The 24,858-nt window shown below is 46.2% G+C and overlaps 2 protein-coding genes across 2 annotated transcripts in view; both read left to right on the forward strand.

Annotated features, from left to right (window-relative positions):
• Window positions 1-7,855: 7,855 nt before the first annotated feature.
• Window positions 7,856-13,373, forward strand: LOC138224032 (thiosulfate:glutathione sulfurtransferase-like). Its single transcript, XM_069180283.1, has 4 exons — window positions 7,856-8,049; window positions 10,258-10,383; window positions 11,899-12,061; window positions 12,731-13,373. Exons 1-4 carry the CDS (start codon window positions 8,037-8,039, stop codon window positions 12,783-12,785), a joined length of 357 nt encoding a protein of 118 aa, XP_069036384.1. The 5' UTR covers window positions 7,856-8,036; the 3' UTR covers window positions 12,786-13,373.
• Window positions 13,374-21,891: 8,518 nt separating this feature from the next.
• The window catches only part of LOC138224007 (thiosulfate:glutathione sulfurtransferase-like), a 4,219-nt gene continuing 1,252 nt past the window's right edge, over window positions 21,892-24,858 (forward strand). Inside the window, exons 1-3 of the mRNA XM_069180190.1 lie at window positions 21,892-21,943; window positions 22,307-22,471; window positions 24,092-24,254. Of these exons, the coding sequence (XP_069036291.1) occupies window positions 21,892-21,943; window positions 22,307-22,471; window positions 24,092-24,254 (380 nt within the window). The remainder of the gene's footprint in view (window positions 21,944-22,306; window positions 22,472-24,091; window positions 24,255-24,858) is intronic.

A 24,858-nucleotide genomic window follows, 5' to 3' on the forward strand; every position in this document is an offset into this window, starting at 1 on the left:
AGCATAAAAAAAATAGGAGCATAACGCGTGTGAAGGCCATAAACGATATTAATTTTGGAACATAAACATACAGTATTACAGTACAGTATGTAAACTGTATATGGCTGGTCTCGGTACTTTAAAGAAAAAATACACACCAGTATTCCATTTCTCCCTAAACATTTTAAGCACCGAAGTCTTTAACTAACATGTGAAATAACGTATATAAAAAGTGGTAGTTTTAAGCTTTTCTGCGAATACGCTCGATACTGGAGTAAACAAGCATACTTTTAGAATTTGATTAATAGGGAATATAATATGGAATCGCGTATGTAAAGAAATTAATAACGATATAATTACATTCATATACTGCAACACAGTATATGCTGTACAATGTCTATTGATACTGTATGTGTAGGGCTGTTTCACCACACCTCATGTGAGTGGTGTGGGTGTCTAAGTGCTAGACCTGTAAGCAACAGGTCAGCTGTTTAAATCCAGCTGGTGCCATGACTTTTCTTTTAACAAATATTTCTTTGAAAAAATAAAATAGCAATAATATGGACAATTAATTGACTTTGTATATTTCTAAATATCACAACATGTTCGAATCAAAGTCATTTTTTAATAACAATGAAGAGTCACCTTCTTTCCTTCTGACAACCGTTCCTGCTTCTGCTTCCTGCTTCTATCGTGACCGGGGTAAAGTTAGCTTGAAGTTCGAAAATGATTTTTCACAAAACCTCTTAGAGTTACAAAAACACTTGCTTTCTGTATAAAATACATTGTGAATGCTTTCTGAGCCTTTACTTTTTTGTTTTTATGACATTATTTTTACCAAGCACGAATATTCTTTTGTCCATATCTTCGCAATGGAAGCACAGAACGCCTTCAAACCAAATGCATTTTAAAGAGCACGACTTGTGGAAATTTCCACAGCCTCTACATCAAACTATCAGTGGGCTAATTATCTTTTTTTAAACCTTTTCATCGATGCGTAATTAAGCACTAACTGGAACCCGGGGGAATACTATTCAATACAGCTTCTTGCCAAAAACCTGTATATGACCATAGGAAGCATAACAGCGCAGTCTCCAATTACCCAGACTGTAAGCACAGGAATAAAGCTTTGTTTGATTTCTGAAACCCTTCCTTTACATCCTGTTTTCATTCAGATAAGGGTCAACTATATTCACAATACTACTGACAGCAGGAAGATTCAAATATTCTTTACTCAGCAGCTTATTAAAAACAGCTCCCATGATGTTCAAACCAACTTTTTACACAGAACACTGACACAGGTTTGTGTTCTGAATCTCTTTTTCTCGTGCTTTTATTTAATGTGGCACAATGCACTTGGATAGGGGTATTCTATTCACAAACCAATAGCATTTAAACCACAGCACCCACAATGCTGCAAGTAAGTGTTTTGCACACTAAGCAGGTCCTCTGACTTTTCCCAGCTTTGTTTTGGGTTGTGGAGCCTTTCTTTATTTTTTTATGATTTTTTGAAGATAACACTACTGGGATAGGTGGGTCTTCTTCATGGCTCAATAACATTTCAAGTACAGCAGCCACACTGCTAAAACCAAGTGTTCTGCACACCAGACAGCCCCCCTAACCTTATACAACCTTGCTGTGGCCCCTTTTTTTATTATTTATGATTTTTTCAATATGGCACCATTAGACAGGCGGTGCATGGGGATAGGGGGGTGCTATTCACGAGTCAATAGCTCTTCAAGCACAACAGCCACAGTGCTGCAACCAGGTGTTTTACACACCAGACAGCTCCCCTAACCTTATACAACCTTGCTTTGAGTTGTGGAACATTTCTTTATTTTTTATGATTTTTTGACAGTAATCAAGTGTTGTGCTCCCTAGGCAGGCCTCCCGACCTTTCACAGTCATGCTTTGTTGTGTGAAACTTTAATTTTCTTTTTTGAACATGGCAACTTCCACCGAGATGGGTGGGGGGTGGGGGGGGTGCTCTTCAATAGCTTTTTCATCTATACACACAAATGGATGTAACCAAGACACTCATAACCAACAGAATCAACCTGAACTCATAGAAAAACAAGAATGCCTCCGAGACACCTGCACCCCCCTCCTGGACCACTCTGGTATCAACACCCCCAAACCCATCCATACCAGCTAACAAGACTCAGAATCGGTGCAACCCTCCAACCTGGACCAAGAGCAGGATGGGACAAGAACCTGCACCACACTACGTATACAGGTTTGTATTTTTGGCTGAGATGAAAATGTCTAACATAGATTTGTTTTGGTTCTAACAAACAATAATAATAGTTGTTAAAATCCAAACACACATAATGAGATCACTCTCTGTCAGTATGTGTAACATTCTGGGTCTGGGATCCTCTGTATATGGGCGGCCCAGTCTATACTGTCCCCCTGGTATCGTGAAGCTCATTGTCCCTTACCTTACCTGATTCTGGTTTTGGTAAGCTAAGGGACAATGAGATTCACCTCTCCTCTCTCTCTTTTCCACTCTATTCTTCCTCTCTCACACTCTTCCTCTCCTCTCTCTTTTCCACTCTATTCTTCCTCTCTCACACTTCCTCTCCTCTCTCTTTCTCACTCTATTCTTCCTCTCTCACACTCTTCCTCTCCTCTCTCTTTTCCACTCTATTCTTCCTCTCTCACACTCTTCCTTTCTCTTCCTCTCTCTTTTCCACTGTTCTTCCTCTCTCACACTCTTCCTCTCCTCTCTCTTTCCCACTCTGTTCTTCCTCTCTCACACTCTTCCTCTCCTCTCTCTTTCCCACTCTATTCTTCCTCTCTCACACTCTTCCTCTCCTCTCTCTTTCCCACTCTGTTCTTCCTCTCTCACACTCTTCCTCTCCTCTCTCTTTTCCACTCTGTTCTTCCTCTCTCACACTCTTCCTCTCCTCTATCTTTTCCAGTTTATTCTTCCTCTCTCACACTCCTCCTCTCCTCTCTGTTTTCCACTCTATTCTTCCTCTTTCACACTCTTCCTCTCCTCTCTCTTTTCCACTCTGTTCTTCCTCTCTCACAGTCTTCCTCTCCCACCTCGCTCTTTTCCACTCTATTCTTCCTCTCACACTCTTCCTCTCCTCTCTCTTTTCCACTCTGTTCTTCCACTCTCACACTCCTCCTCTCCTCTCTTTTCCACTCTATTCTTCCTCTCTCACACTCTTCCTCTCCTCTCTCTTTTCCACTCTGTTCTTCCACTCTCACACTCCTCCTCTCCTCTCTCTTTTCCACTCTATTCTTCCTCTCACACACTCTTCCTCTCTATTCTTCCTTTCTCACTTCCTCTCCTCTCTTTTCCACTCTAATCTTCCTCTCTCACACTCTTCCTCTCCTCTCTCTTTTCCACTCTATTCTTCCTCTCTCACACTCTTCTTCTCCTCTCTCTCTTGTCCACTCGGTTCTTCCTCTCTCACACTCTTCCTCTCCTCTGTATTCACCCCTCTCTCTCTGTGTGTGTGTGTTTCTCGCGAGACTGAGTGAGAGAGTGGGCGGAGCTTCGGTGTGTTTGAATCGTGTGGCAGTGTTTCTTCACTGGTTTTGTGTTTTTCTGTTTTTCTGTCTTTTTGGGGGAAATCATCATGGCCGGTTCTGGAGGCTCTGATCCTCCAGACCTCTCCTTTGAGAAATTAACTCGACGCCATGGTATGAAAATCTCCCCTGCTGAGTTCTGTCCCCTGGAGAGGTGCATTCTTGTGGTCGGGGAGGTCGTGGGCTGCAGGAACATCAGGTCCGCTTCCCGCATGAGTGGAGGGATAGTCGTTTTCCTGCAATCTACCGATCTGGCAAACACCCTGGTGGAGAAGGGGGTCGTCCTGGACGGCACCTTCACCCCGGTACTGCCTCTCACGGCCCCGGCTCGAAAGATCACCCTCTCCAACGTGCCTCCATTCATGAGGAACGAGCTGCTGGAGAGGGAGCTGTCCCGGTACGGACAGGTGGTCTCTCCGATCAGGAGGGTCCCTCTGGGCTGCAGGGCGCCGCAGCTGAAGCACGTCGTCTCTTTCCGGAGACAAGTCTACATCATCTTAAAAAAATCCCACAGAAGAGATCAATGTGGCCCTTAAATTTCGGATTGACAGCTGTGATTATGTTGTATTCGTGACTTCGGAATCCATTAAGTGCTTCAGGTGTGGGAGCGAGGGGAATGTAATAATAATAATTAATAATTGCTTTATACTTATATAGCGCTTCTCACTAGTCACTCCACTCAAAGCGCTTTACAGGTCATGGGGATCCCCCTCCACTCCCAGCAGTGTGCAGCCCCACCTGGATGAGGCGCCAGTCCGCTCCCCACACCCCAGCTCTCAGTGGGGAGGAGAGCAGAGTGATGGAGCCAGTTCAGAGAGGGGGGTTATTAGGAGGCCATGATGGGTAAAGGCCAGGGGGGAAATTTGGCCAGGACACTGGGGTAACACCCCTACTCTTCTCGAGAAACACCCTGGGATTTTTAATGACCACAGAGAGTCAGGACCTCGGTTTGACGTCTCATCCGAAGGACAGCGCCTGTTTACAGTCTAGTGTCCCCCGTCACTATACTGGGGCATCAGGACCCACACGGACCGCAGGGTGAGCGCCCCCTGCTGGCCCCACTAACACCTCTTCCAGCAGTAGCCTCAGCTTTCCCAGGAGTCTCCCCTCCAGGTACTGACCAGGCTCACACCTGCTGAGCTCCAGTGGGGCTGCCAGTGGGGAGCTGCAGGGTGATTTGTCAGTGAAACCGTCTGAGCAGTATTTCTACTGGATTAGAAGAGCTGGATCCACCAGCCTGCTTGTTTACAGGGTCACAGGGCCGCTCCATCTCACCGGAAGTCCTGCTGCCTCGTTCTGAAGCACAGACCTGTAGATTTCCTCTAGTTTGGGATGTGAATTGGAGGTTTTACAAGCCACTGTGTCCATTTGACCTTCATTGTGGTCTGAAATGCGCTCCTCAATGCCGATCCTTTTGATCCCTGACACTATACAAATAGCCTCGCACTGTGGATAATGGGTATTACCGATTGTTTTGTTTGGCAAGTGGTTGTTAAGGCTGGATTCGCACAACAAAGAGTTCCTCCAAGCCTCCTGGGTGATACCGCTTGCTGTAACCTATTCACTGTCCCTGAGCCCTGACCAGACTCCCACTTGGAGCGATGGCGCTGTGGCTGAGGATCTGCGCCTGTGGCTGGGAGGTTGCCAGTTCAAATCTCGCAGCTGGCAGAGGAATCCTACTCCCCTGGGCCCCTGAGCAAGGCCCTTCACCCCAGCTGCTCCAGGGGCGCCGTATAAATGTGCTCTGTCCCCCAGCTTCTCTCTCCCTGTCAGTGTGTCTCATGGAGAGCAAGCTGGGATATGTGAAAAGACGCATTCCTAATGTAAGAAATTGTATATGGCTGATAAAGTGATCTTATCTTGTCTTACACGAGGAAACTCCAGGGCAGTGATAACAACATTGGAGTTAAAGAGGAAATTAGGCACCCTCTCATAGCTTTTGCCAGAATTACAGGCAGCCCTGCCACACCTCAGAACAGAAGTTACATCTTTACACAAAGGGTGGTGGGGGTGGGGAACCAGCCATGTTGTTGAAGCCGATATCCTGGCTTCTTTCAAGAAACAGCAGGATGAGATCCTCAGATCATGACATGGGGGGGGGGGAGTTCTATACACAAAGAGTAGCGGGGGTGTGGAACATCCTAACCCAGCCATGCTGTTGAAGCCAATGCCCTGGCTTCTTTCAAGAAACAGAAAATGGCTCTTGATGTAATCTCAGGTGTGAAGGCCACTATCCACCCACCCATTTCCTCACTGCTCCCCCCAATTCAGGGTGCACAGGGAAGCCGGAGCCTATCCCAGCAAGCAACGGGCACAAGGCAGGGTACACCCTGGACAAGCTGCCAGTCCATCGCAGGGCACACACAGACACTCACATCAGGGCCAAATTTCACCTTTCAGTATGTCTGGACCGTGGGAGGAAACCGACATGAACACGAGGAGAACACGCAGACTCCACACAGACAGCACCCCAGTTCTAGAACTGAGACCAGGACCTCAGTGCTGTCAGTATCTTATATAAATAGTTGAAGGAGGGAGCTGGGTCAGCATGACTTGGTGGCAAAGGAACAAGTAAAGATTTATTCCACGCTGAAAAGATGAGGAAAAAAACAACGTTTCGGCTGTAGAGCCATCTTAGGGTGTACTGTTTCTTTTCTTCTGTTTTTCAGCATGGAATAAACCTTTAATTGTTCCTTTTATATAAATATACTTGTTTTCTTTACCTACAAGGATCAGAACTGAACTGTATATGATTAAGACACGGTGTCAGGTTTCATGCCACCTGCCCTGACCGCGGTTGGAGTTTATTGCAGGAAGGGTTTTTGCCATATCATTGCGGACGCAAGGGATCGGGGTGAAATTACCCGCATCCAGCAGAAACGTAGAACGAAAACAGGTATCCAGTAGAAGAGACGGTTACACGGTTAGGCAATAAGTACTGGGCTTTTCGAAATATTGTGTTTTCTTGCTGATACCCGGCGTTTTCAGAGATTTCCCAGACTTAGCTTTGTCGCTGCATTTAAAGACACATCGTTTTATGGTGTCCCCCTTTAAAAAATAAACTGTAAATGAACAGAGTACCAAGGGGAACCCTGTCTTTCCAGAAGCCACGCTTATTTGTGTTGAAAACAAAGTTCTGCCGTTTTCTAAAAAGTCATAATTAGGCTTGTCACGAATCCTTCGACTGTTGCTGGACACAAATGACCGTAAAACATCTACCGTTAAAATCAGAAGGAATTGTTAATCTCTTTATTTTTTACCTGTTCACGGGTTCAACCTGTAATATTTTAGCGGGTTAAAATGTGTGTTTATTACATTTAACAACATTCAATCGCAGCCGCGCCGCTTTAAGATGAAATATGTTCTTTTTTCCAGACGCGTCTCTCCCACTGTGACGAATGGAATGGTCTGAAACCCACTCACTTTTCTGAGTAAAATTGAAAGACGGGTCCAAGCACACCGAATAATCAACAGGCCTCCCTTTAACACGGCAAATGAACCAGCTCCAGGCGCACAGCGGTCTGAAAGTCGACTTTAACAGAAGTTAAATATTCTTTGTTATATTTTAGAGCGCAGGGTGCCTATTTTTACAGTACATCAGTGCACCTCAGGGCGGTGTTCATCAGGTACCTAAGCGATATTACCTCAGGGTGCCGCCGTAACCAGGAGCGCAGATCTTACGGTCACAGCCTGATGTAGCTCTACACTAACAACAATAATAATAATTGCTTACACTTATATAGCGCTTTTCTGGACACTCCACTCGGAGCTCTGTACAGGTCATGGGGATCCCCTCCACCCCCAGCAGTGTGTACCCCCACCTGGATGAGGCGCCAGTCCGCTCCCCTCACACCCCAGCTCTCAGTGGGGAGGAGAGCAGAGTGATGGAGCCAGTTCAGAGAGGGGGGGTTATTAGGAGGCCATGATGGGTAAAGGCCAGGGGGGAAATTTGGCCAGGACACCGGGGTAACACCCCTACTCTTCTCGAGAAACACCCTGGGATTTTTAATGACCACAGAGAGTCAGGACCTCGGTTTTATGTCTCATTTGAAGGACAGCGCCTGTTTACAGTCTAGTGTCCCCGTCACTATACTGGGGCATCAGGACCCACACAGACCGCATTACATGCACCAATATTCACATGTATTTTTTTATAGCGCCTTTCACAACAAGGTTGCCCCCCGGGGCGCCAACAAGCAGGGGATCGTTAGCAATGAAACACCGGAATGTATCTATACCGCTGCGCTGTATGAACTAGCGATGTTTTTTTTAAAACAAACTACTGCGTTGCGAGGAATTGCGATACGTCCCACCCCCTGCGTCCGCTGTGCTTTCCTGAGCTCCCAACCCAACCGGTAGCAGGAGTTTGCGTAGTTACCAGGGTTTCACAAGAGAGGGGAGTCCGCAGGGCATTTGGATGAGCAGCAACAAGTGAAAACGGCCAAGAGCCAGCTTTCACCGTCTCTCTATCTGCAAACACGGGCGCTGCTGGAGCTGAACCCGCCGCGGACGCGATGTCGGACCCAGGTTAGCCTCGCCCTGTTGGACGCCGGTGTCCTCATTTCGGACTTATCGGGGAGGGCGGGGAGTTTCACACATCCGAACCGCTGCTTCCCTTACTGCAGGCGGAAGCTAAGACAGCGATCGGTAGCGAAACGGAGGGGGGTTTCACCCCTGAAGTTGTGACAGACGGACCTGTATTCCACATATGCGCGAACAAGGCTGGGTTTTGGCCCGATCGCTTGAGGCAGTCGCTATAGGAGGCAACAAATCTTAAGCATTTTTGTGTCAACTTGGCCCGGAGTTGTGTATTTCCGCGATATAACTTGAGTTCTATGTTGCAGGAGGCGCCGGCTGTGAACACGGCTCGCTCGGACTATGATTTGATCTCATTCAAATTGAACAACCGCTGCCGATCGCCCGTTCAGACGTTTTCACCAAAAAATCACTACCACCCACCTTGACGTATATATGCATTTGTATGCTTAACGCCGCAGGTGAATCGGCCGTTTCGTTTTGCGGTTTAATACTCAAATTTTCCACCTGGGTCCAGAGCGGCTGTATTTCAGTTCTCTGCTAGTTCCGACGGTAGGCTGTTGAACTAATGTGCAGCTGGGAGAGACTGAGCACTTTTCTGACTTCAACACACGGTGTGGCACAGTAGCTCGGGTGGGGAGCCGCGTCAGCAGGCGTAGTCTGCAAAGGAACGAGTAATAGGTTTATTCCCGGCTGAAGGAGAAGACAGGAATCGCAACGTTTCGGCTGTGAAGTCTTCTTCAGGTGTAGTACAGTGTGGTGAAGTCTTGTGAATGGCAATCCTACCGCGAAACGTACTGCTCTCGTTCACCTTAACAATCACAGTCTTCATCGCCTTTCAGAGAAGAGCATCATTGTGGTCTTCATAAATTAGTGCTTATTAATAATGTTCGCATATCCCAGTAAGTCGAGGCGGAAGCTGCAAGGGTTATCAATCGTTGTTTTAAACCACCGCTCTGTCAGTGTGTCGTAGCATCACGCCCTCAAAGATTTAGGGACGGCAGTGATTTTTATACCCGAGACGAGCGCCCCCTGGTGTTCATTTTCCACCACAATGACGAGGGAAACGGACCCATCCAGTTTCGAACAGGTTCTGGCAAGTCAGGGGCGCCGGGGAAACCGGATCTTATCCCAGCAAGCAACGGGCACAAGGCGGGGTACACCCTGGACGGGACACCAGTCCATCACAGGACACACACAGACACTCGCACCAGGGCCAGTTTTCCCAGAAACTAATGAAACCACCAGCATGTCTTTGCACTGTGGGAGGAAACTAATGGAAAAATCGGCAGAACGTGCAAACTCCACCCAGACAGATGCCCACGAATGGAACCCAGGGCCCAGGTGCTGCAAGGCAACAAGACTAACCACTGCACCACTCTTTCTATTTAATTTGTAATAATTTAGTTTCGTAATAATAATAATAATAATCATAATAATTGCTCACACTTATATAGCAATTTTCTGGACACTCCACTCACAGCGCTTTACAGGTAATGGGGATCCCCTCCACCCCCAGCAGTGTGTACCCCCACCTGGATGAGGCGCCAGTCCGCTCCCCACACACCAGCTCTCAGTGGGGAGGAGAACAGAGTGATGGAGCCAGTTCAGAGAGGGGGGTTATTAGGAGGCCATGATGGGTAAAGGCCAGGGGGGAAATTTGGCCAGGACACTGGGGTAACACCCCTACTCTTCTCGAGAAACACCCTGGGATTTTTAATGACCACAGAGAGTCAGGACCTCGGTTTTACGTCTCATCCGAAGGACGGCGCCTGTTTTACAGTCTAGTGTCCCCCTCACTATACTGGGGCATTAGGACCCTCACAGACAGCAGGGTGAGCACCCCTGCTGGCCCCACTAACACCTCTTCCAGCAGCAACCTGAGCTTTCCCAGGAGTCTCCCCTCCAGGTACTGACCAGGCTCACACCTGCTGAGCTCCAGTGGGGCTGCCAGTTTTGAGTTGCAGGGTGATATGGCTGCTGTTCTGTGCATGAATAGAACAGAAATTGTTAGACGCAAATTATTATTTTTTCCATTCTACTCCACTCTTGCTGTTTAAGTGCTCACGGGGCGGAAGACAGCCTGTGCTGTTTTGGAATACACGTGAGGAGCTGGCCTGGCTGTTTTTGTCCGATATAGTTTGCCCTGAAAGGCGCAGTGATAACTACATTGGTCTCATGGGTCTGGGGTCCCTGCAGGCAAAGTGATCTCCTATTCCGAGCTCAAGGCCCTCCTGGGGAAGAGCCCGGACCTGCTGCTGGTTGACGTGCGCACCCAAGAGGAGGTGGACAAGGGGAAAATTCCGGGCTCTATCCACATTCCCGGTAAGCCTCTTACAGCCCGGCTCTTGAAAACACAAGGCAAGTCCTAACGAGAGGAGGGGGGGGGGGGGCATTCAGCCATATCGAGCCCATTCTTGAACAATAAACAGGGTGTCGGGTTCAACAGCCTGGCTGTGCAGCTTGTTCCATACCCCCCACCTCCGTCTGTGTAAAGAAGGACCTCCTGTCCTGATTGGAGGATCTCACCCAGCTGTGTCTTGAGAGCAGCCAGGGTAGGGGCTTCAACCACAGGGCTGGGCAGCTTGTTCCACACTCCCACCACCCTTTGTGTAAAGGGCTATTCCCTGCCCTGACTGGAGGATCTCACCCAGCTGGGTCTTGAAAGCAGCCAGAGTAGGGGCTTCAACCACAGGGCTGGGCAGCTTATTCCACACCCCCACCACCCTCTGTGTAAAGGGATGCCTCCTGTCTTGACCGATGGATGGCATCCAGCCATTTCTTAGAAAGCAGCCGGGACAGAGGAGTTTTAAAGCCCCCTCCCTGGTCGGATTTATGTTTTTTGATCTCTTTGTGTAAACAAAATGTGTAACATTCTGAGCCAGAAGACCGTGACTAACATCATCTGGGTTTCTCACAGGCTAGAGCACAGCTGGGTCTTTCATATATACTGTCAACTCCCTTCAAAGAAAGATCAAAGAAATCAATAACCAATAAAAAACTCAAACCTGAGTGATAATGTAAGTCCCGCACCTATCCCGCAGTTTTGCTCATTTTCCACTCAGAAGCCTGAGGAGTCTTAAGTATAAATGAGCAAAAACCTAGTGTTAAGGACTGTTTTTTTAAAAACGTTTAGGTTAGATACTAAAATTAAAAGTGAATTCATATTTAAGTGCCCACACTTAATTAATGATGTTGCTGAAGCTTCATCAGGGGATGCTGAATAATCATTTATCATTTTATTACTAATAAAATAAGTAATTGGAGCGGTGGCTAAGGATCTGTGCCACTGGCTGGAAGGTTGCCGGTTCGAATCCTGTGGCCGGCAGAGGAATCTACTCCGTTGGGCCCCTGAGCCAGCTGCTCCAGGGGTGCTGTATAAATGGCCGACCCTGCTCTCTGACCCCCAGCTTCTCTCTCCCTGTCTGTGTGTCTCATGGAGAGCAAGTTGGGGTCTGTGAAAAGACACATTCCTAATGCAAGAAATTGTATATGGCTGATAAAATGATCTGATCTTAAAATGATATATAAAGACAATGATTTAATTAATTAAATAAATGGAATCTGGTTTTGTTTGACTATATTTCCATTCCCTTATGATCGTACGTGACTTCCTTTCATGTTTTTATCACTGTGAAGGTGCCCTGAGCTTTTGCTCGGCCTCACTGCGTGTCCGCTTGCTTTAATCTCGTCTATCCGAAAAGGCCTCGAACCCGGAACCCCACCCTCATCCCCATTTCTTCCGGATACCAGGGACTGTACTGTACTGGGACTGTCTGACCTCCCAGCTCTGCAGTTCTGTTTGTAATGCAGTGGCGCGTTTCCTCTCCCGCCCTGTAGTGGGCGCTGTGGAGCGGGAGCTGGCCCTGGACCCGGCGGCCTTCCAGGACAAGTACGGCGTGCAGAAGCCCCCCCCGGACGCCCCCCGGCTCGTCTTCCACTGTCAGATGGGTCGCCGAGGAGCAACGGCCACAGAGACAGCACGCGCCCTCGGATTCGAGAAGTATGCTTTCCTGGCGATCCATTTCACCCTTTGCCTCTTAAAGCTATTTTAGTACAGGCCTTGCAGTCAGCTGCTGAGCCGCTAATTTGCTCCTTCTATCTGATTAATTAATCATGTTGGTTCAATTTGGTAATTAATTGATAAGCAAGCCACATCTGGGATGGATCACCCCGTCCGACAGCACCCTGTCACTGGATTAGAGGGTGTCGATGAGGAATTGCTGTCGTTGGTGATAGAGGGCGCCTCCTACTGGTCGACTCCAGGAAGTACTCCCGACAGCTTTGGTCTTTGAGTTGGAGCTGGGGTCTCCTTGGAGTTTCCCCTGGGAAAGATCAGGGTTCTCCCAGGGTGGGGATGACCAGTAGGTGTGTTGGGAAGAGCACCTCCTGGTGGAATACCGATCGGGTCAGTTCAAGCTTAGCTGCTGGGATGACTGAAAATTGTTATTGCAGTTATGTCATGTAAGTAGTGATGAAACTAATTCAGTTCATCTTCGGCAGGGAAACCAGGATATAATATTGAGAAGAAACGGTATTTGAAGTTTCTTAAGGGAAACTTGCTCTCCAGTACATCACAGTGCACGCCACCTGGTGTTTTTTCCTGCTGCTTCGTGGTCCTTCTTAACTGAGGGCGTTTTCTCTCTCTCTCTCTCTCTCTCGTTACTTTCAGGGCCCGGAATTATGCTGGCGGATATAAGGAGTGGGCAGAGAAGGAGAGGTGCTGAAGTTGCCCGCATCGCTATATAAACCCTGCCGGTTTTTGGATCTCTGTATTCCGAACTTGCAACCTAGCGAAAGTGATCAACACACACACTGCTGTGGAAATGCCTACACTTATATAGCGCTTTTCTGGACACTCCACTCAAAGCGCTTTACAGGTCATGGGGATCCCCTCCACCCCCAGCAGTGTGCAGCCCCACCTGGGTGAGGCGCCAGTCCGCTCCCCACACCCCAGCTCTCAGTGGGGAGGAGACCAGATGAAGCCAATTCATAGATTGATTCACAATAGCAGATGAACGTTTTCAGCGTCAAAAATGTACCTACTGTAACAGTTTCACTCGAGTTTTCTAGCATTTTGAACAGCTCTGATCTAGTACTGCTGCTCGGTGTGGGGAAAACTAGGTTTCAAATGTCATCATCGAGTTACATCTCAAATTCCCTCCGGCAAGACTGCTTAACGACGTGGTCACAAGATAAACTACTAATGAGCGGCCAGCAGAAAGTGTTGCAGTGGCTGATCTCACCGGCTTTAACCATCTGATTTAATTGGCTCGTAGGCGGGTGTCCTCATTAACAGCGTCCTCTCCTCTCTATACATACAGATGCAGCCATTCAAAATGCGCGGTAAAAACCCGCGGTACAGTAACCTACCCACAAGCCACCGCAGGGCACCGGAGGGCACCGTGGTAAGTGATTGGCTGGCCAAAATGACCGACAGGGGCACTCGTGGTGCATTGGTTGGTAGTGAAAAGATTTAATCATTTAATGTCTTTACTGTGCACATTTTAATCCGCTTAGTTTTGAATATTTATATGGATTTTACCCCTAAAGGGAAATTTTAGTAGCTGAGCATAAAAAGAAGAGAAGCATAACGCATCTGAAGGTCATAAATGATATTAATTTAAGAACATAAACATTACTGTATGTATGTAAACTGTACTGTGTATGGCTGGTCTTGGTAGTTTAAAGAAAAAATACACACCAGTCTTCCATTTCTCCCTAAACATTTTCAGCATGAAAGTTTTATGAAACGGTACCCAAATATGCGATTGCTGTATAGAATGAATTTTAATTTAAAAAAATTATTTAACACAAACATTAAGCTGTTTACATCTTCCGCCTGAGAACAGTCACCCGTTGCTACCCAATGCAGAAACACAGCCAGTAACTAGCAAAGAGAGGACATTAGCTACCCAATATGATAAAGAAATAAATGATTATTTTGTTTATTTCTTTTGCACATTTATTTGAACATTTCCATCGATTGTACAAGCACTTGGAAACTGTCCAATCCCTAGTTCATCAGGCATTTTACCGGTCTGGCGCCGGTCTGTGTCTTCCAGGATATAATGCCAGCGAACTCTTGTTTTTATGTCCACTATAACAGACAATCTCCTTTGCTTTTAACCGAGCGTTTAATAATTTCCTAAAATGAAAATGATTTACTTTATTTCCCTCACGGGATCAATAAAAGTATCTATTATCTGTCTAAACTATGGGACAGAATTCTGGGGTCTCCCCATACCAGAGATTATGGTAGGGCTTCAGAATGGTGATTGGCTGACACCATCTGACACCCCTCTGATTGGAGAAAAAAGACGTGCTGGTTTGCTATAAATACTGTACCAGGAAGAGGATTTCTTTCTATTCAAAACGTGTATTTTAAAAGTTTAAGAAGTAAAAACCTTACAGCGTACACAGATTTCTAAACTGATCAGGATCGTTATCTTTGTCTTATGCATAATAATGTTCACCGCTCTGTCCAGCAAATTAATTATAAACTTTATTTTATATAGCGTTTTAAATCGAATAAGTAATTAGATTGCTCATAAACCTAATCACTTGCTTTTTCTTTTTATTTAGGCTCAGATTTCAACTATAGATCGTATTATTAATAACCATAATAACAACCAACCAACAAAAACAACCATATAAACATAATACCAACCAAAAACATAGATAACAACCACAATACAAAATCAAATATATCAAACCATTTTACTCTCGCAAATTCCTCCAATTATCATAATCCCGCCCCTTATGCAAAACTAAACCTTCCTCCCATCCCAGTTTATCCTGTTTATCATAAACAAAATCCAATTTTCAACATAAAGCATTACACAAAATCAATACGTCAACACTCCATACTCAACAACGATAATTCACAAACAGCCAGAACATGTAACTACACATTCCCAAACAGACCTAATTTCCATAGCCCCGCCCCTTATGCAAAACCAACAGCCCTCCCCTGTTCTCTCTCTCCCCTGGCGGTTGTAATCGTTTTTATTTTCAAATAAATTTTAGCAAAGTCATGTATTTTAAAAATCTTAAGATTTTTATATTTATGTCTTTATTTAGTGGTTTCATTAGTGACAAAGGCTAAACTTTCTTGGAAAAATGTCTTTTATGTAAACCATGTTTGCTATTAATTCATTCAGGGCTAAAATATGTTCATTGTCTTCTAATGAAAGAAGGGTTCCTTTCGCCGTAGTCGGGTTGAAATTAGAAGCTTGCCACGCCCGGACTGTTACACCAATGCATTAGCATGTTAAAGCGATTTCATTGAGGAGCCTAGCCTTTAACTAGTAAGTACTGTACTTACTGGGTTTTTGAGGGGGGGGGAGGTGTCTTTCGCTGGAAATCTCGCCTCCTACTTTGAAAATACCCGTGAAACCGGTTCAATTCGTCACAGCCAGCACTCCTGCAGAGAGGGGGGTTGTACTTGCAGTGTATACAGTACACGCGTTATGCTCTTCGTTAATGTCTAAGCCGGAACATATCATTATATCTCATTTTGTATTTCTTAAAAAAAAAATCGTTTTCCCAGCCTAACAGTATTGTTTTTAACCTGTAAAGCGCTTTGAGGAGCCACCTTTAAAGGCGCCATATACAATAAAGTTCATTATTATTACTATTGTAAATTTGCTGGACAGAGAGGTGAACATTATTACACAGAAGACAAAGATAGCGATTTACGTTGCATTGTGTATCGTGCTGCTTTAATACAGTTTTAAATAATTAAAAGTCTAAACAGTATCAGCTTTATTTATGGGTTTTAAATAAAGGTGATTTAAACGCGATTTAAATCAATATAAATGTTTATATTGTAACGCATAGGTGACTATTCATTGTTATTAAAATGACTTAAATTCGATCATGTTGTGATATTTAGAAATAAACATTTGTTTGGTGCGAGTGAAGTTTTATTTAATCTCTGAGCCATACTGATTCTTCTGGAAGCCAGTTTCCGCCAGGGAGTAAAAAAAAAAAACACACTATGGTATTCTCTCCAATGCAGTGCAGTTAAAAACATACCTCTGATGCTGCTCCTAAATGAATATCGTTTATGACCATCAGAAGCTTTATGCTCCTTTTCTTTTTTCCAGTGGATTGAACAGGGAGAGGCATTTCATGATGTACTTTTCACTGATGAAACAACAGTGGCTCTGGAACAGTTTTCAACCAAGTCGTTTTATAAAAAGGGGAGATATGTACACGTTACTGAAGCTAAAAGTTTAGCCTTTGTCGCTAATGTAACCACTAAATAAAGACATATAGAAATCCCAACGTTACAGACTGTATATGGCTGGTATTGGTAGTTTAAAGAAAAAATACACACAAGTATTCCACTTTCTCCCTAAACATTTTAAGCATCAGAGTCTTACATGTGGTTATTTCGGAAACGTTTGTACGTGCTCCTTCTGACCATGTTACTGTTTACTGTTACTGACCATATTAAGTTTAAGTGCCTGTGGGCACTTTTCCTGTCCGTGGGGGGTGGACCGTCTTTCATTAGAAGGTTAGTCTGTTCTACTCTGAGAATGTAGAGGGGGTGAAAAGTGCCCGCGGTCATTTAATTAGTATTAAAATTCGCACTGATTCCCTTGCGAAGATACGGACATATGAATATTCGTGCGTGGTCAAAAAATGGCATAAAAACGACAAAGTGAAGGCTGTGAAAACATTCACAATGTACTTTATACACAAAGCAAATATACCCCCCCCCCCCCCCTCTCAATTCAATTCAAGTTGCTTTATTAGCATGACAGATGGGTACAATCAGTGTTGGGTATTTACTTTGCTTTGAGATGCCACTTTTAAAGGTGATATATAAAATCAAGGCTTTAACTTGCTTTAACTCCGCAAGTCTGAGTTCTTGTGTCTGTCCTATCCGAACCCGAAAGTATTACAATATGTATCTTTATAGCAGGTGGTGTACAGCTTTTTAGTATAGATTACACTTTTCTAAAATGTATTTAAAAAATAAAAAACGATTACAATCTAATCTTTCCACGTTTTATCCCAAAATAAATCTAAACGGGGAGAAAGTTATGCTGAAAGTTTATTAAGATACTTAGAAGACAAAGATATCAATTTATGTTGCATTTGTCTGATTGTGAATCAAAAAATACATATATTTAAACCCGCATTTGCGATTTAAATCAAAACGTTATTTAAATCAATATAAATGTTTATATTGTAACGCCTAGGTGACTATTCATTGTTATTAAAATGACTTAAATTCGATCATGTTGTGATATTTAGAAATATAAATTTGTTTGGTGCAAGTGAGGTTTTATTTAATCTCTGAGCCAGGGAAATGTTTCATTATTTCAAAGAAATGTTTGTTAAAAAAAATTCATGGCTCCAGCAGTATTCAATCACAGACCATGTGACATGGGAGTCAGGAACCTAACCCACAGCACCACCAGCAAGGTCACATGCAGAGTGCTGAAAAAGCACTACAGAAACATTATCGACAGACAACGTACAGCGTGTACTATTCTTGTGTTGCGGTACATGAATATAATTATATCGTTATTAATTTCTTTAGATACGCGATTCCATATTATATTCCCGTTTAATCAAATTCTTAAAGTATGCTTGTTGACTCCGGTATCACGTTAGTTAAAGACTTCGATGCTTAAAATGTTTAGGGAGAAATGGGATACTGGTGTGTATGTTTTCTTTAAAGTACTGAGACCAGCCATATGCTGTATTGTAACGCAACGGGGGCTCCGGCGGGCGCCCTCACCGCATCTGGTCGGCCCCATCCCGACTGGAGGCTCGAACCCGGGACTTCCGCGTCTCTCTGCAGCGACCTAGCCCCGTGAGCTAAAGAGAGATCTCTCCACAGCCCCGTAGCTGTGGTCCTGCTATCACAGGGAAAGGCGGTGACGTCACCCGCTGTAGTACGCCGGCTCTTACACACAGTGCTTGTCGGCCGTAAGCGTTACACTCTCCCCCGCTTAAATCGCCGTCCCCGGCGAAGGGCTATCCGGGGCTAGGTCTCTCTGCAGCGACCTAGCCCCGTGAGCTAAAGAGAGATCTCTCTTTAGCTCACGGGGCTAGGTCGCTGCAGAGAGACGTGAGCTAAAGATCTCTCTTTAGCTCACGGGGCTAGGTCGCTGCAGAGAGACGCGGAAGTCCCGGGTTCGAGCCTCCAGTCGGGATGGGGCCGACCAGTTGCGGCAAGGGCGCCTGCCTGAGCCCCCGTTGCATAACAGTATGTTTAAGTTCCAAAATTAATATCGTTTATGGCCTTCACACGCGTTACAGTATGTTCCTATTCATTTTATTCTCAGGTACTAAGATTTCCCTTCAGTGGTAAAATTCCATATAAATATTCAATACTTAAACGGGCACAGTTAAGACATTAAATATACATATACATACTGTATACAGTACAGTTTGCATACGGTAATATGTTTATGTTCCTAAATCAATCTATTTTATGAGCATGTGAAAAGCATGGTGAATCGATTCTCAAAAATTACTGTACTTTGCATGATTGGAAACAAATGCGTGATTGCGAAATGCTGTGGTGTTACTTTTACAAAGACGGTCAATGAAAAAAAGAATGTGGACCAGTGGACCAGACTTTGAGTTTACAGCTTGTCCAAGGTCATTCATTATTAATACTATTAGTAATATCTTCGTTAAAGACTTTGATGGCGACAGCACAAACATGAGAGGTTGAGCTTTATTAGCTTCACCTTGCGGAAATTCCGGATACTATTATTTTTATGCGGTATTATAGGAGAATTTACGGTAACTCGCGGTAGACTGCTTAAAGCGCACCGCAAAATAGTGCGGTATCGCCCGCTCGTTTTGAATGGCTGCATCTGTAGTTTAGAAAATGTAAAAGGCTTCTGGCTGGGAAACACAGGTCAGGACAGTTTGTTAGCATGAAGCATGAAATTGCAGTAAGCGATACCAGAGGCAGGGTGTAATCCGAATTCACGAGCGCATTCAGTAATTAACGAGAAACCGTAATTAACGAGCCCAGGACAGCTGCCCTAACAAGTAGAAGAACTTCCTGAGCGCCGTATCCGGAAGGAATAGGATGAAGATTCGTGTTGCTTTGACTACAGAGTCTTCCGATATTGCTAATCGGTCAACACTGTTGTCTTCAATTAGGCTGTGAAGCTCTTAGCTTCTAGCAGGAATGTCGCCTTTAAATTGTATCTATATGTAATATGATTCTTCACAGCAAAGAGAAACTAGATCCAAGACACGGTTTTAGTCTCTTTAAGCCTGAAATGACCAAATGCAAAATATCCCAGACATCTGCACAGCCGTGTGTATGTTCACGAGGTCTGGAGATGCTAAAACGTCCTTATTTTAGATTGTTAAACTGGAACTGAAATAAACCCATTTTCCGTTCTGGACATCTGGTCGGTTGTTTTTGTTCGACAGGCTTTTGTATTCCATACCGAAAAGAAACGAGACACCGTCGTGGTTGAGAAGGAGCCGGCCCTGTTTTCTGTTTTTCAAGGGTCTTTCTACTTTGGGCTTGGTGCGGTTTCTCTCTTTTAAAAAAAAAAAACACCTTCACCCTCTACCTCCTCTGGATCCCAATCCGGTGTTTCTCCGACGCTGCGCGGCGTGTCGGAAAGCCGAGCTGGTGGCTGCTGTCGGGGCGGATCTGTTGCGACGTTTTTTTTCTGTCTTTCTCTCCTGCTGGTTCTCTATAATCTTTTTTCCCCCCTGGTAGGTTTTCCCATCTTTGGATCTTTGAGTCCTGATGCGCTGTGTGCTTTCTCTTCCCGAGTTGTTTTTTCCTTCATTAGTCTGCTCGAGCCGTTTAGTATGGAAGCGACTTAATAATTCTTTAGCTCAGCTGGCAAGACCTGGGTTCGAGCCCCTGCAGTGAGGCACGAAGTAGGGTGGGAGAGGCGAGGGCACAAGCCCTAGAACCCGAATCCGTTACAATAACAAGAGGACAATGAAAATGGGTTTATAAAGTCGCAATTCTGAGTTACTAAGTCGCAATTCTGAGATACCATAGCGCGTTTTTTTTTTACTCCCTGGCGGAAAAGGGCTTCCATAGGTTTAGTCCAAACTTTTGGTCCGCTTGGACTTAAGCGTCTTGGGAGGGTGAATTTGTTTTGTTCCTTTACGGTTCTGCTTCTGAAGTACAGTATAACCTTCCTCCCCCCGTCTCTGCCCCCCTCGGTTCATCGCAAGCTCTGCCACCTTTCCTTTAACGTAGCGCTTTTCTAATATTTGAAACCCCCCTCTTTTAAATCACCTTTAGGCCTTGAACTGGGCTACATTTTTATTTTTTTGAAGAGTATTCTGTCATTAGAAATTGCAGTGTTGAACGGTGTTCTCCATGAGCATTGTTTCAGGGTTAAATAGGTTAAGAGTCAGGAATAGCCCATACATATTAGCTGTAACTGTTAAAAATGCCAGTGCATTACATGCCAAACGCAACAGTTTGAAAAGCTGAAGCCTTTTCTTTCAAACTTTTGCTTTTAAGTCATCATTCCCATTTAGGGCAAAGCAGTGCAGAGAGCCATATAGGCAAGAAACAAATTGTGAAGATGATATTGAAATATCACTTTTCCTAAAAATCCTTTCTGTTCTAGAACACAATCATGCCATCAAACATCCTCCATGTTTTCTAATTATCCTAACCCTAGCTAAGGGTTTGACTAAAATCCAATCAAGTCTGTTGCCTTCAGCAGTTGGTTGAAAGGGATAAGATGATCTCCTCTCCTCAGGATGAAATGTTTCCCTCCAACTTGCTCCTTTGCCACTCTGATGGTGCTGCAGCCTGCCTGCTCGGATGTCGTCCCTAGGGGGCGCTCTTACAGACGGGGGGGGGGGGGGGAGCTCGATTTCAGCTGTAGCACCCTCTTTCCTGACGCTTCCTCGGCCTACAGGCGTCTGGGTCGGTGTCAGGTGGTCTTCAGCCACACGCGGGAGGTAGCAGGTGGTCAGAGAGCTGTACCAGATCGCCATCATTATGGAAATAAGCTCTCTATAATGACAAGAAACACCTGCCTTTGCATTTAATAATAATGATGTTGCTTTATCGGCCCTATACAATTTCTTGCATTAGGAACGTGTCTTTTCACAGACCCCCGCTTGCTCTCCATGAGACACACAGACAGGGAGGGAAGCTGGGGGTCAGAGCGTAGGGTCAGTTATTTATACAGCACCCCTGGAGCAGCTGGGGTGAAGGGCCTTGCTCAGGGGCCCAACAGAGTAGGATTCCTCTGCCAGCTGCCGGATTTGAACCGGCAACCTTCCAGTCGCGGGCACAAATCCTTAACCACAGAGCCGTATAGCCAATTTGAACCGAGATCTTCGCCGACCACAGTCCGTTTGGGAGATGTGAACCCAGACTCTCGCTGACCGCAGACCAGCCCCCCTTCACAACAAGCCACAGTGCCACAATTGTCTCGCGTTTGCCCGCATTTGTCTCAGGCGGCCCTCCTCCAGCCTTGCAGGTGCCCCTGGGCTGATCCCTCCTGGGTGGGGTTCAAGCCTCCAATGGCCAGGAGGGCTGCCCGTTAACCAAGCAGGTTAAGCCAGTCGCACAGTGTCGCACCAAGAATTCCACGCGCTCACTCCTTGGATGTTGGTGTCCCCGGTGAGCTATCGACGACACCTCGACACTTCAGCGTTCCCAGCTTGATTTTAAAAGCCGGCATCCTTATGCTCCAGTGCTACAGCTTGAAGGCTATCGGGATGTGAGATTGAGTCCCGCACGTCACCATTAACGTTCGCCCATTAATTCTTTTTTATAATCATCTTCTTCATTTTACACTTCTATAGCGCCTTTCGGGACCCTCCACTCGGAGCTCTTTCCAGGTCATGGGGATCCCCCTCCACCCCCCAGCAGTGTGCAGCCCCATCCGGATGAGGCGCCAGTCCGCTCCCCACACCCCAGCTCTCAGTGGGGAGGAGAGCAGAGTGATGGAGCCAGTTCAGAGAGGGGGGTTATTAGGAGGTCATGATGGGTAAAGGCCAGGGGGGAAATTTGGCCAGGACACAGGGGTAACACCCCTACTCTTTTAGAGAAACACCCTGGGGTTTTTAATGACCACAGAGAGTCAGGACCTCGGCTTGACGTCTCATCCGAAGGACGGCGCCTGTTTACAGTCTAGTGTCCCCGTCACTATACTGGGGCATTAGGACCCACATGGACCACAGGGTGAGCACCCCCTACTGGCCCCACTAACACCTCTTCCAGCAGCAGCCTCAGCTTTCCCAGGAGTCTCCCTTCCAGGTACTCACCAGGCTCACACCTGCTCTGTGGTCCCTGCAGGCAAAGTGATCTCCTATTCTGAGCTCAAGGCCCTCCTGGGGAAGAGCCCGGACCTGCTGCTGGTTGACGTGTGCACCCAAGAGGAGGTGGACAAGGGGAAAATTCCAGGCTCTATCCACATTCCCGGTAAGTCTCCTACAGCCCGGCTCTTGAAAACACAAGGCAGGTCCTAACGAGAGGAGGGGGGGGCATTCAGCCATATCGAGCCCATTCTTGAACAATAAACAGGGTGTCGGGTTCAACAGCCTGGCTGTGCAGCTTGTTCCATACTCCCAGCACCCTCTGTGTAAAGAAGGACCCCCTGTCCTGACTGGAGGATCTCACCCAGCTGTGTCTTGAGAGCAGCCAGGGTAGGGGCTTCAACCACAGGGCTGGGCAGCTTGTTCCACACTCCCACCACCCTTTGTGTAAAGGGGTATTCCCTGCCCTGACTGGAGGATCTCACCCAGCTGTGTCTTGAGAGCAGCCAGGGTAGGGGCTTCAACCACAGGGCTGGGAAGCTTATTCCACACCCCCACCACCCTCTGTGTAAAGAAGGGCCTCCTGTCCCGACTGGAGGATCTTATCCAGCTGTGTCTTGAGAGCAGCCAGGGTAGGGGCTTCAACCACAGGACTGGGCAGCTTGTTCCACACCCCCACCACACTTTGTGTAAAGGGATGCCTCCTGTCTTGACCGATGGATGGCATCCAGCCATTTCTTAGAAAGCAGCCGGGACAGAGGAGTTTTAAAGCCCCCTCCCTGGTCTGGATTTATGTTTTTTGACCTCTTTGTGTAAAAAAAATGTGTAACATTCTGAGCCAGAAGACAGTGACTAACATCATCTGGGTTTCTCACAGGCTAGAGCACAGCTGGGTCTTTCATATATCAATAACCAATAAAAAACTCAAATCTGGGCGATAATGTAAATTCCGTACCTATTGCAGTCTTTTGCTTACTTTCCACCCAGAAGCCAGAGGAGTCTTAAGTATAAATGAGCAAAAACCTAGTGTTAAGGACTGTTTTTTTAAAACTTTTAGGTTAGATACTGAAATTAAAAGTGAATTCATATTTAAGTGCTCACGCTTAATTTTTGATGTTACTGAAGCTTCATCAGGGGATGAATACTCATTTAACATTTGATTACTTATAAAATTAGTAATTGGGGTGGAGTGGTGGCTCTGTGGCTCAGGATCTGCACCTGCGGCTGGGAGGTTGCCAGTTCAAATCCCGTGGCCGGCAGAGGAATCCTACTCCGTTGGGCCCCTGAGCCAGGCCCTTCACCTCAGCTGCTCCAGGGGCACTGTATAAATGCCCGACCCTGCGCTCTGTCCCCCAGCTTCTCTCTCCCTGTCTGTGTGTCTCCTGGAGAGCAAGCTGGGGTCTGTGGAAAGACACATTCCTAATGCAAGGAATTGTATATGGCTGATAAAGTGATCTGATCTTAAAATTATATATAAAGACAATGATTTAATTAATTAAATAAATGGAATCTGGTTTTGTTTGACTATATTTCCATTCCCTTATGATCCTATGTGACTTCCTTTCAGCTTTTTATCACTGTGAAGGTGCCCTGAGCTTTTGCTCGGCCTCACTGCGTGCCCGCTTGCTTTAATCTCGTCTATCCGAAAAGGCCTCGTACCCGGAACCCCACCCTCGTCCCCGTTTCTTCCGGATACCAGGGACTGTACTGTACCGGGACTGTCTGACCTCCCAGCTCTGCAGTTCTGATTGTAACGCAGTGGCGCGTTTCCTCTCCCGCCCTGTAGTGGGCGCTGTGGAGCGGGAGCTGGCCCTGGACCCGGCAGCCTTCCAGGACAAGTACGGCGTGCAGAAGCCCCCCCCGGACGCCCCCCGGCTCGTCTTCCACTGTCAGATGGGTCGCCGAGGAGCAACGGCCACAGAGACAGCACGCGCCCTCGGATTCGAGAAGTATGCTTTCCTGGCGATCCATTTCGCCCTTTGCCTCTTAAAGCTATTTTAGTACAGGCCTTGCAGTCAGCTACTGAGCCGCTAATTTGCTCCTTCTGATTAATTAATCATGTTGGTTCAATTTGGTAATTAATTGATTAGCAAGCCACATCTGGGATGGATCACCCCGTCCGACAGCACCCTGTCACTGGATTAGAGGGTGTCGATGAGGAATTGCTGTGATAGAGGGCGCCTCCTACTGGTCGACGCCAGGAAGTACTCCCGACAGCTTTGGTCTATGAGTTGGAGCTGGGGTCTCCTCAGGAGTTTCCCCCGGGAAAGATCAGGGTTCTCCCAGGGTGGGGATGACCAGTAGGTGTGTTGGGAAGAGCGCCTCCTACTGGTGGACACTGAGAATACCGATCGGGTCAGTTCAGGCTTAGCTCCTGGGATGACTGAAAGTTGTAATTGCAGTTATGTCATGTAAGTAGTGATGAAACTAATTCAGTTCATCTTCAGCAGGGAAACCAGGACATAATCTTGAGAGGAAACGGTATTTGAAGTTTCTTAAGGGAAACTTGCTCTCCAGTGCATCACAGTGCACGCCACCTGGTGTTTTTTCCTG

This window comes from Lepisosteus oculatus, chromosome 18 (assembly GCF_040954835.1).
Source record: "Lepisosteus oculatus isolate fLepOcu1 chromosome 18, fLepOcu1.hap2, whole genome shotgun sequence".
Lineage (NCBI taxonomy): Eukaryota > Metazoa > Chordata > Actinopteri > Semionotiformes > Lepisosteidae > Lepisosteus > Lepisosteus oculatus.

What these genes read in the sequence shown, in the direction of transcription:
- LOC138224032 (XM_069180283.1), top strand. An exon ending in GGGCTCTATCCACATTCCCG is followed by an intron (nt 10,384 to 11,898) that starts GTAAGCCTCTTA and finishes CCCGCCCTGTAG; the next exon opens with TGGGCGCTGTGGAGCGGGAG. An exon ending in CGCGCCCTCGGATTCGAGAA is followed by an intron (nt 12,062 to 12,730) that starts GTATGCTTTCCT and finishes CGTTACTTTCAG; the next exon opens with GGCCCGGAATTATGCTGGCG.